The sequence below is a fragment of the Neodiprion fabricii genome, chromosome 7 (genome assembly GCF_021155785.1).
Source record: "Neodiprion fabricii isolate iyNeoFabr1 chromosome 7, iyNeoFabr1.1, whole genome shotgun sequence".
Lineage (NCBI taxonomy): Eukaryota > Metazoa > Arthropoda > Insecta > Hymenoptera > Diprionidae > Neodiprion > Neodiprion fabricii.
Genome location: NC_060245.1, coordinates 15,758,611 through 15,773,709, shown reverse-complemented (window position 1 = coordinate 15,773,709; position 15,099 = coordinate 15,758,611). Strand labels below are relative to the sequence as shown.

The 15,099-nt window shown below is 36.0% G+C and overlaps 1 protein-coding gene and 1 long non-coding RNA gene across 11 annotated transcripts in view; one reads left to right on the top strand and one right to left on the bottom strand.

Moving 5' to 3' along the window:
• Positions 1 to 15,044, bottom strand: part of LOC124187207 (CREB-regulated transcription coactivator 1-like) — a 58,839-nt gene extending 43,795 nt beyond the window's left edge. For 9 of the 10 annotated variants that reach the window (XM_046579570.1, XM_046579571.1, XM_046579576.1 and 6 more), the window contains exons 1-2: positions 14,799 to 15,044; positions 542 to 997 (exon numbers count right to left, since the gene is read on the bottom strand). In XM_046579570.1, coding sequence (XP_046435526.1) covers positions 542 to 997; positions 14,799 to 14,912 — 570 coding nt within the window. In that variant the 5' untranslated portion in view covers positions 14,913 to 15,044. The remainder of the gene's footprint in view (positions 1 to 541; positions 998 to 14,798) is intronic. The other variant, XM_046579579.1, reaches the window with a different exon arrangement.
• On the top strand, positions 13,730 to 14,805 carry LOC124187211. Its single transcript, XR_006871788.1, has 3 exons — positions 13,730 to 13,867; positions 13,949 to 14,306; positions 14,377 to 14,805. It is a non-coding gene; the product is annotated as an uncharacterized LOC124187211 (long non-coding RNA).
• Positions 15,045 to 15,099: the final 55 nt, after the last annotated feature.

Sequence of the window (15,099 nt, the reverse complement as noted above, 5' to 3'; positions counted from 1 at the left end):
CTCGGATTTGATGCTACAATGATTCATCTGAGAAAAAAAAACGGCGAATAATTGTAATTAAATTTTGCCGCCTGAGCGTCGTAAAAAACCTTTGATTTGTGAAATCTGAGAAAAAGATTTGGCCGAACCTTTACCAACGCATACTTGAATTGTGTGAAATGAGAATGAGAAACGGTCAATGCAAATGGTGAGACAAAAAACTTGCATTTCTACGTTCGATTTGGTACGGAATTACGTAAAGGTGTAATAATCCACAACATCCATCTACCAGCTATCCTCTACCTCTTGACATTGAGAATTTTAAGAAAATGGATAATTAAACAGAACGCCACTCTAGCTACACCACTACAAGCAACAAGAGGAGGCAAGCAAAGCGCGGAATGAATGTGTGAATGAATAAATGAAGGGATGAACGAATGCGAATGAATGAATGAATGAATGAATGAATGAGAAAGGTGTTACTAATTATCTAAATATCTTAAGTGCAGAAGAATTAAAAGCGAAAACAGCCAAGGAAGTTTTTTCACGGATCAATGAATACCTTTATAAGATCAACGGAGTAGAGACCTGCGGGGAAAATATCTGCAGTTTCTTTGCCCGTAGAGTCTGTGGGGTTCTGAGGTTGAAGATGGTCTTCGTCTTCGTCGACGTTGTCACGGTCGTTGTTGTCGTCGTCGTTGTCGTCGTCGTCTTTGTTGTTGTCAGAGTCGTCGTTGTTGTTGTTGGCGATGTTGTTGCCGTTGCCGTGCCCGTTCCCGTTCTTGTTATTCGAAGCTTCGACGCCTCGGCTACGATTGTTGTTTCTGTTGTTGTTAACATTGGGCAAGGAACCGCCAGCCTTGAACTGATTCCCAAGGTTTATTCGGAGGTGCTTTCCGCTGGACTGAAGCGGAGGACTCGCCCCGGCGCTCTTCACCGACGGAGTTACTTCACCGGGTGCCCCGCAGCCCGTTGGACTTGCTACGACCGAGTTACTGGCAGACGCCACTCCAGCCACCTAAGCATTTCATCAGATACCCACACCGTTTCATTCCAATTGCAAAGCCCCAACCACCGTTTCATGTACGCTTGGGAACAACGAATCTGAGACAGCTAATTTTTTACACTAGACAGTTACGTTGGTAACACGGAGAAACCTACAGCGCCACAGTCGGCCGCGCGCGAAACTAACTCAATCTCAATAGACGTAACATAACCCGTGACCGTCGAATCTAACCTTAGAATACGCGTCAATCCAACAAGTCATTATCCCCGCGGTATTCTAAGGTTAGATTCGACGGTCATGGGTCATGTTATGCTTATTGAGATTGAGTTTGTTTCGCACTCGGCCGACTATGGCGCTGTAGGTTTCTCAGTGTTGCCAACTTAATTCTCTAGTGTAAAAAATTATCCGTCTCAGATTCATTGTCCCCAAGTGTGCATGTTCCCGCTACGCTCGTGTTAGCAAAATTCAGGGTCATTCGCGATTTTCGACTCCCCACGAAACTCCTTCTCTTCATCCGCCAACATCAGTTAATTGCTCAAGGTTTCTACTTCGAGGGATTAACCCTTTGAGTCAAACATTATTGAACTGAATATTTTAGCCTGAATTTTCTTACTCGAGGGTTTTTGTTATCGCTGATCACTAATCCGAAGTCAGAATTTCATAATTTCTAAATACAAAATGGCGGATATAATATCGAAAAAAACCATGAAAATTTGATGATTCTGGCAGGAATTACATTTTTCCATAGGTTAACAGTCAAACGAAGTAACAAAGATTACTTAAAGTTGTGAATAAATTTAAATTTATGCGGGACGCCGAGCATCTGACTGTGACTGAAAGGGTTAATTACAGGAAAGGTAGATGGCCCGTTTTTTGCCAATTTCAGAGTCATTACACCTCGTGAACTTTAAGCATCACCCAGTTTTTACACTTTCAAATTACAGTTTGACAATGATGTGCGAAAGGTGGGCTCCGAATGAATTTGGTTTCACGCCATTTTTTCTTTAGCTAGTATTCCAATGTTCGTCGACCTTCTGCAGTTTCTAGTGTAACACGATTTGCACTATTTTTGGCGTGATGATGGATCTAAGTTACACGTTGATAAATATAGGATTGGGGTAAGAATGTAGAACTATCTGAATATAAAAGGGTGGTCATTAATAATATTTAATTTTCAAATAAGCAAAAACCTGTTTCGTAGAAATACGAAATGTGTATATAAAAACGTGCGAAGCCAACAACTCACTCTCACCATTTTTGATTTTGTTAAAAGTTTTTTCTGCAATTCACCCAACTTTGAAACACTACCCTGAATTGTTTTTAGATTATTTATTCAACTGGTTAATTATTTATGAATATTGAGTGATTATGAAAAGGACCTTTTTTACAATTCTCAAAAACTGTATTCTCTTTTCGAATCATTTCAAGACTGGGCACACGATGGGCCGATTTTGTTCAGCCCTTTCAATTATTTGATTCGATAAAACATTCTTCTACAATTCCCAAAAAAATTCTAAAATTTGTTCTAATGAAATGTTAAGAAAAGAAAACACAAGTTTTAAGAATTTTATAGAAAGGTCCATTTCAAAATTACTCTCAATATTGGTAAACAATTAATCAGTTGATTGAAAATTCTGAGAAAAAATTCAGAGAACTGTTTCAGATTTGGAACAATTGCAGAAAAATGTTGAACAAAATTAGAAACGGTGAGGATCAGCCGTTTGTTGGGTTTGCATGGAATTCCACGTATAAAGCCAAAATACAGAATCGTCAGCGAAACGAATAAGAACGTATAAGCAAACCAAAATATATAGAATCGTCAAAATTCGAACGGTTTTGGCTTTCTAGCACTTCACCATTCTACATTTGGACTTTTTCATATTTCGACTTCATATACATTTCAACATTCCATAAAACATACTATCGCGTTGCTGAAACTTCGATACTATGACTTGTGTTTTCTGATCTTTCTACATTTTTACCCATATCCAAAATATTTGATTCGTTGCAGTCATTACAGAAAAATATAGTAGAATCGGTATCGTTACGAAAAGGGTTTAAAAACTGTTCAAATTACGATAAAATGTGGTGCAAGTCATTATTTGGTGTGATTATAGCTATCGATACTAGATTTTTTAGTTATAGTAATTTGAAACTTGTTTCTTTAGTTTACTATATTTTTTCATTTAAGTAAGGCCTCAATATCAATTTATTGTTGTACCAACGTCAAATTATCTCAATAGTTATACGAGAAAATATCGTACTAACGACTAAGAAAACTAACACTAATAGATTTTCAGGTTACAGCTGTAACGAAACTCATTTTTAATCAGTATTCAGAAAACTGGATTGTATAATATCCACATTTATAATCACTTCTCGGTGAATCATCAAATTTAGATTCAAAAAAGAAGAAAATTTGTCGAAACCTTTTCCTAAAAGTAAACCTATAATGGCAAAAGTCAAGTCGTAGCTGACTATTCATTTTCCGTAGAATTACCACAGAGATAGTTGAGAAATTCGCTGATACAGTGAATTTCCTCGTTCTACATCATTCCCGAGCTTCCCGGTAGTAATATGGCTGAACCGGCGAATTTCGACAAGGAGTTTCAAGGAAGTTTCCATAATAGTATAATAGCAGTGGAAACAGGACCACCAAGTTGCGTTGCGCAACAATGCACAAAGCAATAGAAAGATAACGATCGAAGCCAATCGCTCGTCCCAAAATCCATCAAAATAACTCTCGAGCCTTCTTTAAGGTCATGCAGTAGTCCTACCATTACCGACCGAGCAAACTCACCCTTTTTATTCCTAAATTAGTCTCACGATGGCTCATTTTACTCCTCATTCTTTCTGGAATTGCGAAGTATCTCAGCTATGCACTTTTTGGCCGCTGAAATGCGGGAAATGTGGGAAAAGTAAGACGAGTCAAAAAATTCGCACATTTTCTTGACGACTTTCGGAATACGAGTAACTTGCCTGAATTGTGTTAGAAAAGAGCGATGCACCGTAGAAATTTAAACCCTTTCCGTTCGTTTGTTTATTCAAAATAGGGAGGAAACGGGTGAGTTTGCTCGGTCGGTAAAGGTAGGAATATTACATGACCTTAAGTTTCGGCATTACCAACAGGCCAATATTTCAACCTGCCCAACAGATGCGTCGGATTTTTTAACGAGCGACTTTAATTAAACATGTTCGTATATGTACTATATATAAAAGCTGATACATATTTTCGATAAGCATTATGGTGAACATTAGTCAGATGAGTAGGTAAATTATTTATCGTTATTGTTTTTATACTGGGACTGAACGCAGAGCTGATTGACGGGGAACATACATCTTTTCGCAAATCGTCACTAGATCATTCCTGATCCTGGCGGACGAAATATCTTCGAGTTATCAATGAGATAACAAATTGAAACACCGGAAGTTGAACTGACTCTCAGGTCACTTTTTTAACATTCCACATTTCCTACAGCCGCCAAAAAACGCTGTTGGATATTAAAATTTCTATCGCATCCGATGATCCTATTTCATGTTATCGTGAGTATCTAATGAAAAAAATACTTGTGGAAGTAGGTATTAATATGTGTGTTCAGCTTGCCATCCGTCCTCCGCCAATGTAGACATGGGACAAACGGCGAAATAAAAATTAACGAGGTTCTCTCTCGACCATAACTGACACAACTGCCGATTTTTTCCGATACGACTAATAGGGGGACGATGGTAAACAAGGGACCTGGTATTTTTTTTCTTTATTTTTGCTACCAACGGTTCAACGGAGTTATTTTTTACCATTTTTCCGAAACAGAATAAGTACACAAAATTATATCCGGTAAATTTAAATAAATGTTCTATGATACTTCATCCCGTGAATACACAAACAACGGTTATCGATAATATTTACACAACATACTCAGCAGAGAATGAGAAAGAGTTCTTAATAGAATAATTATAATCTGGTCTAAAACTACAGAGAAAAAAGATTCAAGAATTTAAAATACTAAAGATAAAATGATACGTGTAGACATTTTTTACGGTTACAAGTATTGCAACAATGTCAGGAATGCTTTTGCAGCAAGAACTCTATTTGCACAGAGAAATATATGCAATCCGAATTTTTTCTTGAAACGGATTGAAACGGTTCTTGTAAGAAAATTCTTCATTAAATCGTGAGGCATCGACTTGTGTAACCGAATAGAGAAAAAAAATGGCAACCGATTAAGTCAGGATTGCTGTAGAAAGGTATGTACACTTTAGATTGAACTGCCTTAATCGAGAGGTATTCACTTATAGATAGGGTGACAAACGATTAAAATGATATCAACCAATTTCAAGGGATTTCATTCGATTCCAGATGATTTCAAAGCAATTTTAAGTGATATCAAGTGATTTCAAACGATTTTAAAGTGAACGATTTCCAAAGTCGTTTGCGATTTCGACGAATTTCATACTATTTCACGTGATTTCAAGTGATTTCGAATGATGTCAAGTGATTTCAAGCAATCTTAAAGTCACTGCTTTTGAAAGTAGTTTGCGATTTCAACAAGTGAATACACGCACGTTTTCACGCGATTTCAAGGGATCTCATACGATTCTATGCAATTTCGAGTAATTTCAAACGATTTTCAAGTGACTAATTTCCAAAGTAGTTTGCGATTTTAACAAGTGAATAACCCCTCGGCCCTAATATTAGAATAACGATCGTAAGTATATGAACATAAATAAAATTTTGCCTACTTCCAGCTTAATAAAGGTACAAAATGAATACCTATCAAATTAATAAAACTTGGTCGATCGGTGGAAAAGTTTAGAAATTAACCAACCATAATTACAGAGTGACGGTAACGACCTCGAAAGAAGCATTCGTTACTGATAGATCGTTATTTAATTTGACAGTACGTGTGCATATATGTTTGTCATTTATTACCGCGTTAAAAAGCGCGGAGAATTCGGCCTAACTAACATACGGGTTATTTTACGTTTGATTGGAAGTAAAATTTTTACTCATGAATAATTTCTGTCATTTACAATTATAATAATGACACAGTATATAATAAAATAATAAAACAGATTCTACAGTCGGCCGCAAAGTGCGCAGGAAAGTTTGGCGTTCTCATAAAGAGAACACTGCCTCAAGGTCCCTTGCGTGCTGAAGTCCGGCTAATGATTGAATTCGCGAAATGATTCGACATCAGATTCCATAATCGAACACTCGCATATTCATTGTTATTCGCGAGGTTCTTTTATGCTTGTATCCGATACAATGCTACATGTACATTGTACCGGTATGATGACGAAAAGATCCAGAGTTAGTAATCGTTTGGTTCAATGATCATGTCGTATGGATATTGGATGTGAAACTTGCTATTTGTTTCACACTCAATATGTTTAGGTAAATTTTAATGGGCTACTGTCAATCAATTAATCACTTATTGAAATAAAGATTAAACTGGTCATCAAACTATTGTTTTCAATTTGAATTTTGGGATTTGAAAAACTGATTAAGCCGGATTCAAATGTTGCGTATCGTTTTGAATTGTTTTCAATTTCGTTTGGTTGACAAGAGTATTTTATTATTTATTATTCTTTATTATTTCACAAGCTGATCGATGACTATGGATTTTTTTATTCGTACATGATCGGTCTCGCTGCATGTTGAACAACCTTTTACTTTACCATATTTATTATGTGTGCTTGTTTCAGTCGATTGATAAATGCATCGTTTGGTGTACAATTCCATGTTTCTAACTATGTGAAAGTTCAGAACGTTGACTCGACGAAAGCTTTTTGAACTGCAGAATTTTTCGTTCTACATTATCACAATATCGTGTGGATGTGTTTGCCTATTTATTCGTATTTAAGGAAACAAAGTTGTAACGAAAAATTTCTTCAACTATATTTATATCCATGTTTTGTTTTATCAAAATACAACATAATTAGCTGATAGCTGCCAAAAAAGTGGAGCGTATACGAATTCGAATTATCTGTCTAAACCCTATTTTTCTGCACCATACATTAATTATCCACGGATCTATGTGATATGTATTTTAATACCTTACACACGCGGCTGGATACAATAAAGAGCAAATATACTAGGATGCTATTATATGCGGCGCTATGAGCGAGGTACGAAAAAGCAACATTTACTAAAGTGTGTTCCGATTAATAAAGTAGATAAATATTTTTATACGTAATATGAATCATGAATGCAGCTTTAGTATATCATTAACTAACATAAGGTGAACGTACGTCTGAATATAATTAATTAACGACCGGGTTTTATCACGAGGTTTATACTGGAATGAGTGCGATTCAATCGCGAGATACGAAAGCCATCTGGTGAGTGTATTACTAACATAACGCCGCCTCGCCGGCAATGCCATCTAGCAGGCTTAAGCTGCACTACCTGGCTGTTTGGCTAGGATGGTAAGGCAGGCGAGACCAGAGCCGCCATCTCGCGGTGACGGTCATAATTTCCAAGCGCATAGTGTACATTCAGTGTCAAAAGTCGACGTATTTCTCATATTTTTATCATTTTTTCAACTAATGAAACCCATTTTGCAAAACTTATATAGCCTAGGTCACTTTCTGGCCCATAAACTAACTCTACGCGAAAAATCGCGTCGATCCGTTGCTCCGTTGCTGCGTGAAAAAAGGACAAACCAATAAACACACCTTTGCATTTATGATATCAGAAGGGATTTTGATCAACACCATATAACCCGAAACATTTGAAAATCTAAAAGGCATTACGTTTCGGCAATTTGACCACAAGCATTCCTAGACGTTGTTCGAATTTCACACATATATTTGGTAATTTGTGAACATAAAAATTCTTTCTCCTGATTTCCATTTATCGTTGAAATACATGATAAGAGACATCAGCGCGCCCATGAACGCTGCTGCCTTAGGTCAATGCGGAAATGGAAACCTTTAACCGACTATCTCAGTCTCTACAGCAACAACGGAGCTTAAAAATAATCTACTCGACGACCGTAGGTTATGACGTATGGGAATCTGCCGGGAATTCTCAAATCCGTGGAATAACTTTATACTGACGTACGACTTTCGCGAAATTTACAGTACTGTAGAAATATTTTTCTCACGCTTTAGTAATCTCGACTTAGAATAATCTGGCCAAAGTTATCTGAAAATTTATTCTTAAATATTATAACCGCAACGCGCTTGAGGTCAAGAACTTGTTGTTCGAAATCTTGTGGAGTTTTTTTTTTTTTATCAAAGAGTGTAAATTAATCTCCATAACAAACTGGTTTTAGCTAACTTTCTTGTGCAAAGACGTACAATATTTTTACGATGAATGATGAATACGTTTCAGCTTTCAAATAAAAATAGAGAAAAACCATAATGCAGGAACTAATTTCACGTTCGTTATCTCAAAGCCATTAATAAATTTGCACGAGAATCGAATAGGGCTACATACAAAGCGTGTAAAAAAAATGTTGTAATAAAATACTTGGGTTGAGCTTCGAGAAGAAGTTGCAGTTTTTGAAATCCCAAAACCGAGTGTATACTGGAGAAGCAGGATTACGAAATTAAAACAGGGAATTTCTTTTATAAGAAAGTATCACTTTAAGAATATTGCGAAAAATAATAAAACTCAAGTATTATTTCTTTTAATATACTGCGTCACAATAGCAAAGAGCTAAAGACCTAAAGAAATGCTTTTTCTAAGACACTTACGACCGTAGAAATGTTATGCGATAGCAAGATTTATCATTACCAAGTACTAACCAACCGGAAGTACGTTAGGTACATATTGTTGAGAAATCGATAGTTAATCGTGTCACTATCGCGGAGCGGTATGCATAATCGTTGTATAATACATTAATAAAAAAAAATGCTAACAAAAAAATTAATCATATATTTTTCGGTATACGTCTTTTAATCTTTTTTCAATTATTTTATAGAAAAGAAGACAAAAAAAAAAAAAAAAAACCGGCACCCTTTAGTAACTTGAGCATTGAAACTTTGATGATCTTTTTCTTTTGATTCAAGTTTAACTTATATGATTTTTCAACTTGTGGCATAAGAATTTTTCTGAACGGTCCGGCCCGTCTAATTTACGTACGTACTCGCATTACCAGTTTCCTCGATACAGACCAAAAGAAATAGGGTGGTGAACTACCGTGTTAGTACTTCCCCATTATTAACCTGCCGCCTCCAGCCGGGTTTGTACATCGCCATAATTACTAAGCTAGAGGGATTCCTCAACGCGTCAAGGCGAAAGCGTCTTCCGAACTAATTGGTAATTAAACGTTTCGCAATTATCGCTTTTGGCGATTCCCAATCAATGCTCGTTCATTTGAAACCACCGAATTGGGAAAAAATTATTTTATATACCACTGGCATGTTTTCCTAGCTTTTAGATGCCTCCGAACAGGGAGTAAAGTAGTACTTTTAAGTCCTAGGGAGTAAAAACGACTTTTACTCCCTTGGTGCACAATCTACTATCCTAGACGAGGGAGAAACGTTCTAGTAAATGCAATTGTGTCTGGTATGAAATTTTATTTGCTGATGCGACTAGAATTTCGCAACAATAGTATAGCACATGGTTTTCCTAATTCAACAAATCCTCTAATTGTACTGAAAAAAAATATCTCACTGTACTGTAACAAATGTTTTCTATAACCGTTCTTATTATTAATACCTATTTCTCTTTTTGGTCTAACAAATTTTGTTTCCACTGTAGTTTATTCGGAAAAAATGTTGTAAATTATGTGTGCGTGTTTTTTTTAAATTTTAAACAAAATCGAAAAATGTTTTGTCTTTTTTCTATAATTGATCGTGAAAATTGTATGATTTTAAATAACAACATGAATATGATTAAGTAAACGTCGCTATTATTCGCCTCGTGAATCGAATGACCTACATAAACAATATGACAATCTGTGACTGGTAAACGAAAGCAAAATATGAAATGTTTTGTTGGAAACTTTGGTTCTTCACCATCCATCGCAAATGATTCCGTTAAGTTTATTCGTTCCGATAAGATAAGCTGCTAATGCTACTGTAGCTATTAGTTATTTCACGTGAATAATTAGAAACTCACGGTCAACTATAAATGATCGATGAACCGTTTAGCCTCCACGTGGTGCAACAGCCGAAGAATATTTACCAAATTAACGATCGATGGCAGGAATAATCTGATTAAATTCTCGATTAATTATTAATGAACACAATGCAACTAATATAATTTTGCTCGTGGGGAAAAAAAAAAAAAAAAAAAAAATCACAGACATTTGCAAAAAATCGATAAGCAGCAACTGATTTTTATTTTCATCAAAATTTTTCATGTCGATATTATGAATGCAAATAATGTGACGTGAATTGAAAATTTCAATGAAATTATGTAGGGTCAATATTTTTGAACTTAAAGGAAAACAATCTAAATTATCTGAGAAAAAAAAAACAAATGTCCTGAACGGTAAATTTTACGAAGAAGAAGTGAGTTAAGAGTTTAACGTTACCGTAACGAAACATTAGTAGGGGGAAAAAATCACTATTTTCTTAATTTTACAATGATTTTTAAAGAGCTAAGATTGAGAAATATGAGTGTGTTTTGTTTTATTACGGTCTAATGAATTTCAGACAATTCCAAAATCGTGAAATAACGGTTTTACCTCAACATGATTCGTTACGATGACGTTAACAACTTCAATACGATGGAACTACCGCTGACTCGAAGTCTATCAAGCAGATATCATTACGGATATAAGAATGAATGTTGAATCTATCGCGAGCCAATATCATCGGTTAATAAGTTACCGACAGCGTTTAAGTGAGGTGGGAAAAAGTTGTACGCGGATATGCGAAAAAAAATAATTATAGGCGTACGTAAATACAGGTAGTATTGTATTACGACCATTAATTACACATCTCTACAAGATAAAAACTTTTCTTTCTTGCCCTGATTTTTTTCGGTAAATTCTGGTTTTTGAGAACGTAAGATTTACGAATATAATTATGATTACATTAGATTGGCTTTAGTTTTCATGTTATTGTAGTATTGTATTCGACATGACTAAATGTTTAGTCAAATATCTCTTGCAAAATCGGTTAGAGTTAGAAAAATTCTGTCTCACAATCAGTAATTTTGTACAGAGCGTGGAATTTCCTACAAGAATCTGTATTTAGATATTTTACAAGTCAATTCGTTTACGAGAAAAAAAGAAATTCAAAAAATTTTCCGATTTTATTCAGGTGTTATTTGAATGGGAAATGAAAAAAAAAATCAACATTACGAGCTCGTATTTGGCTGAGATATTCTATTTGAGATGCTCTACCGAAATGTTGATGCGCGTTAGGGAAAAAAATTTTTTTTTTTTTATCTCGGAACGACTTACAGGCTCTCTTTTTCATGGTGAGAACAACAAAATATTATATTTTCTACAATTTTTTCACTTTTGTCTAAATAACTTTTTGTTTGTAACTACAAACCAAAGCTACAGACGGTATTTTTATTTTTTATTTTTTTTTTGATCAAACTAGGATATTATAAAGAAAAGAAATCGAATTTTTCATCCAAATATTGCTTTTTCGAGTCATGAATGAAAATGTCGATAAAATAAATAACTAGAGCCAATTTTGAAAAACTACGCGTACTTTTAGGGTCATTGACATCAAATCTTTCTAAGACCGGTCAAATATCAAGGGCAACAAAACCACTGTTGACCAGCGTTATCTTTGTACAATAACGATGTTTGGTGCTACGGTAAGAAAAAAATTCTTCGACTTTGGATGCACTTGATTCAACGCAACGGCAAACTTCCAACTAATCTTTGTTACTAAAAAAAGAAATGTTTACTTCCAAGTATCAAATGATGAACTATTCAAAAGTATTTAAAAAATTGCAGTTAATCCAATAAAATTAATTCATTACTGGCTGTTGATGAAATATTTAGTCGATTTTACACCTCCCAATATATATTCAACTACGTTCGTCAAGTTAGCACAACCACTTACAAATATCGAAATGAAGTCTTAGTCTGCCGGACTATCGACTTTTTCGAAAATTCTGACCCACGGTAAAATTATCCAAAAGACTGCATTTCGATATTTGTAAGTGGTTGTGTTAACGAACGTCGTTCAACTCACAGAATATATACACTTGGCTTTGACGAGTGTCAATTGCTTGAAATCAATTTCTAACTCTTCGATAAAATTCATAATTTTTTCCCTGTAAAATATTCTGTTGTCAACCCGTTGAAATCTATTTTTGCGAATCATAGAAAATGTTCTTAATTCAACAAAATAATTCGTAATATTTTAACTACGAGAAAAAGCGATTTCACCAAGTCAAACAATACTTGTGATAGTTGTAAAAGTGTCAGATTTATCATTACCAAGCAAATAAATAAAAAATGATTATTGCCGCAAGTCTAGCAAACGTTTTTTCTCAATGTATAATCATAATATTCTATACGGCAATACATTACGTTGTATTTTCATGTACACGTATATGTATTCATAAACTTGAATAATTTTCCCCCATACCACGAACAGTTGAGTAATTGACTAAAAATTACTTCATCTAATAGATGTCTGTGCCAAAATTTTTTAACACACATTACAATTTGTGACGGTAAAACGAAAAAAAAAAAAAAACCCAACGTATGATACAGATGTTCCCACAACTGGGTTGCTTACGAGTTACGAACGGAAATGTATAATCTATTGTCTTCGCGAAAAGTGATTGAACGTCTTAATTCGTGATGAATCCACATGCCTACGCATTCCCATGGAGTATACCCGTATAATTCATGCATAATACAATAAATTATTGCGGTTTTTAAATTATCTCATTTCATTTCATTTCTCATACGTAGCTGTCTCTCATATTCAGCGATGAAATTTTTGTTTGTTTACAGACGACAATTCTTGACGGAAATCTATCTTCGTTACGCATATTTCGCAGACAATCACGCAATGGTAACATCATTTATATAATAACAATTTTATGTCCGTCCGATTTTTTTTTATGGGTTGGGGCGGAGGGGGGAGGAATTTCAACGCAACGACGTTGTGTAAAATGAAAAATAAACATCGTATCACCGACCAATAACGACATATTATTCAATAGAATAAAAAGCTGAAGAATCCTGACGTAAACATAAAAGTAGATACAATAAATAAATCTATACTGATAGTGTATACATACATATATATATATATATATATATATATATAAGCAATGTATAAATACACGGGCCTCGACACGACAGCACGATTTAAGGTGACGGAAGAGGAAGAGGAAGAGAAAGAGAGCGAGCGAGAGAGAGAGAGAGAGAGAGAGAGAAAGACCGATAAAAACAAAATAAAATAAAACTTGAAAAAAATCAAAACGAAACAAACAACGAAATCAAACCAATTAAAAAATAATATAAATTGATATGAGCAAGATCTTTTGACAGCATATATAACATAATAAAAGATTGTGTGAAAAAGGTTTAAGAAAAAAAAGCACTAATCGCAATGAATAAACATCATTAAATAAAGCTTACATAATAGAGTAGTACTATTATAGATGCAATGCGAAATCGCAATAAATAATGTCCACAGACGTTTGTTGCGAACGTGTTGGGTCAAGTTATGCGGCATTGTCGGAGTACTATTTTGACATTTGTGTAAATAATGAAATGTGCCTCTCGGAGTGTTTATCGGATTATGAGGTACGATATGTATCTACCGTATATATACATATCTGTCTGCTGCCTGCACACAAATACGTACACACTGCTAATGCACAAACCTGTCGCGTGCACTGTGTGAACACGTGTGTTGTATTGTGCGCTGATCTACATGTATAGGTGTACGCATGCATTCGTTGGTAAACGGAGGGAGAAGCGGACGCGTGTGTTGGTAAGTACGTCTCCTGCTCGTGTGATGCTATACGTGCGTCTTTACGTATGTATACGCGTGTACGATACGTCGCATTTGCAGAGGCCTCGAACGAAGCGAAAATGAGAGAGACACGCAATCACGCGGCAGATGTCACATTACGTTTACCGCCGATTGTCAATTGTCACAAGTGGGAAGATCGAACGAACGTTTTTCGAATGCAACGTAGGAGGTACATTCTCGTTTCAGGCGCCGACGGTGGTTGGCGATGGGGTCGAGTCCGAACCGTGAAACATACCCATAGCAAGATACATGTAACCGGAAGAAGTGGGGGGAGAGAGAGAGAGAGAGAGAGAGAGAAAGAGAGAGAAAAAGAAGGAGAGATAAAGGAGCAAAAACATACACATGGGAGCTGGGCGCGAGCTCTCGCAGAAGCAGACGTAATCGTCGCGTGAAAAAGGTGTGGAAAAGAAAACTGATGTAAACAGAGAATGAAAAACAAAATAATAATAGTTACAATAATAATATAGGAAAGTAACGTGGAGACAGACAGGCGACGGATGGCCGTGTAATAACGAAGATTCGACGGCAACGGTTGGTATTTGTCTGATTCTTTTCTTATTCTTTATTTCCTATCGTGACAATGAAACAACTATTGGAACCTCTTGACAATGAGGCGCGGAAAAAAATCGAAGCAACAATCATCGAACATTGGCTACATTCGTTGCGAAATGGTGTGAGGCGGTTCGGACTGTGCGTGAACATGAGTGAAAAGTATGTACGAATACGATACGTCTATAGATATCATGTAGCTACGGCGCGCTCGCTGCATATAACACGCACCAACCAATACTAGAGAGGAGGTGTAAGAGGTTCGTTGTTTACGTTTTAATGTCCGGGTTAGAGGATACACGGCAGACGTGTCCGAGTGAAAATAAAAGAAATCTCTTACTCTGCTCGTGACGTCGGAAACCTCTCGCATGATTGCCTCGAACGCGGCAGTTTCCTCCGCCTGTTTCTGATTCAAAAGAGCTATCTTTTCACTGAATTTCCGAGGGTTCGCCATGATGGCTCGGCACTGGATTTTTGACTTGCAACTATACTATTCCCACGTTTGTTATACCGACCGCACCAATGAAAATGTTAAAAAAATGAACGCCACTGCCTTCTAGATGGCCACACGAAGAACTGATCAACATCCCTATTCCGGTGTTCTGATTCTCCGCCACACGTCGCTGCCAGTTGCAGTTGGC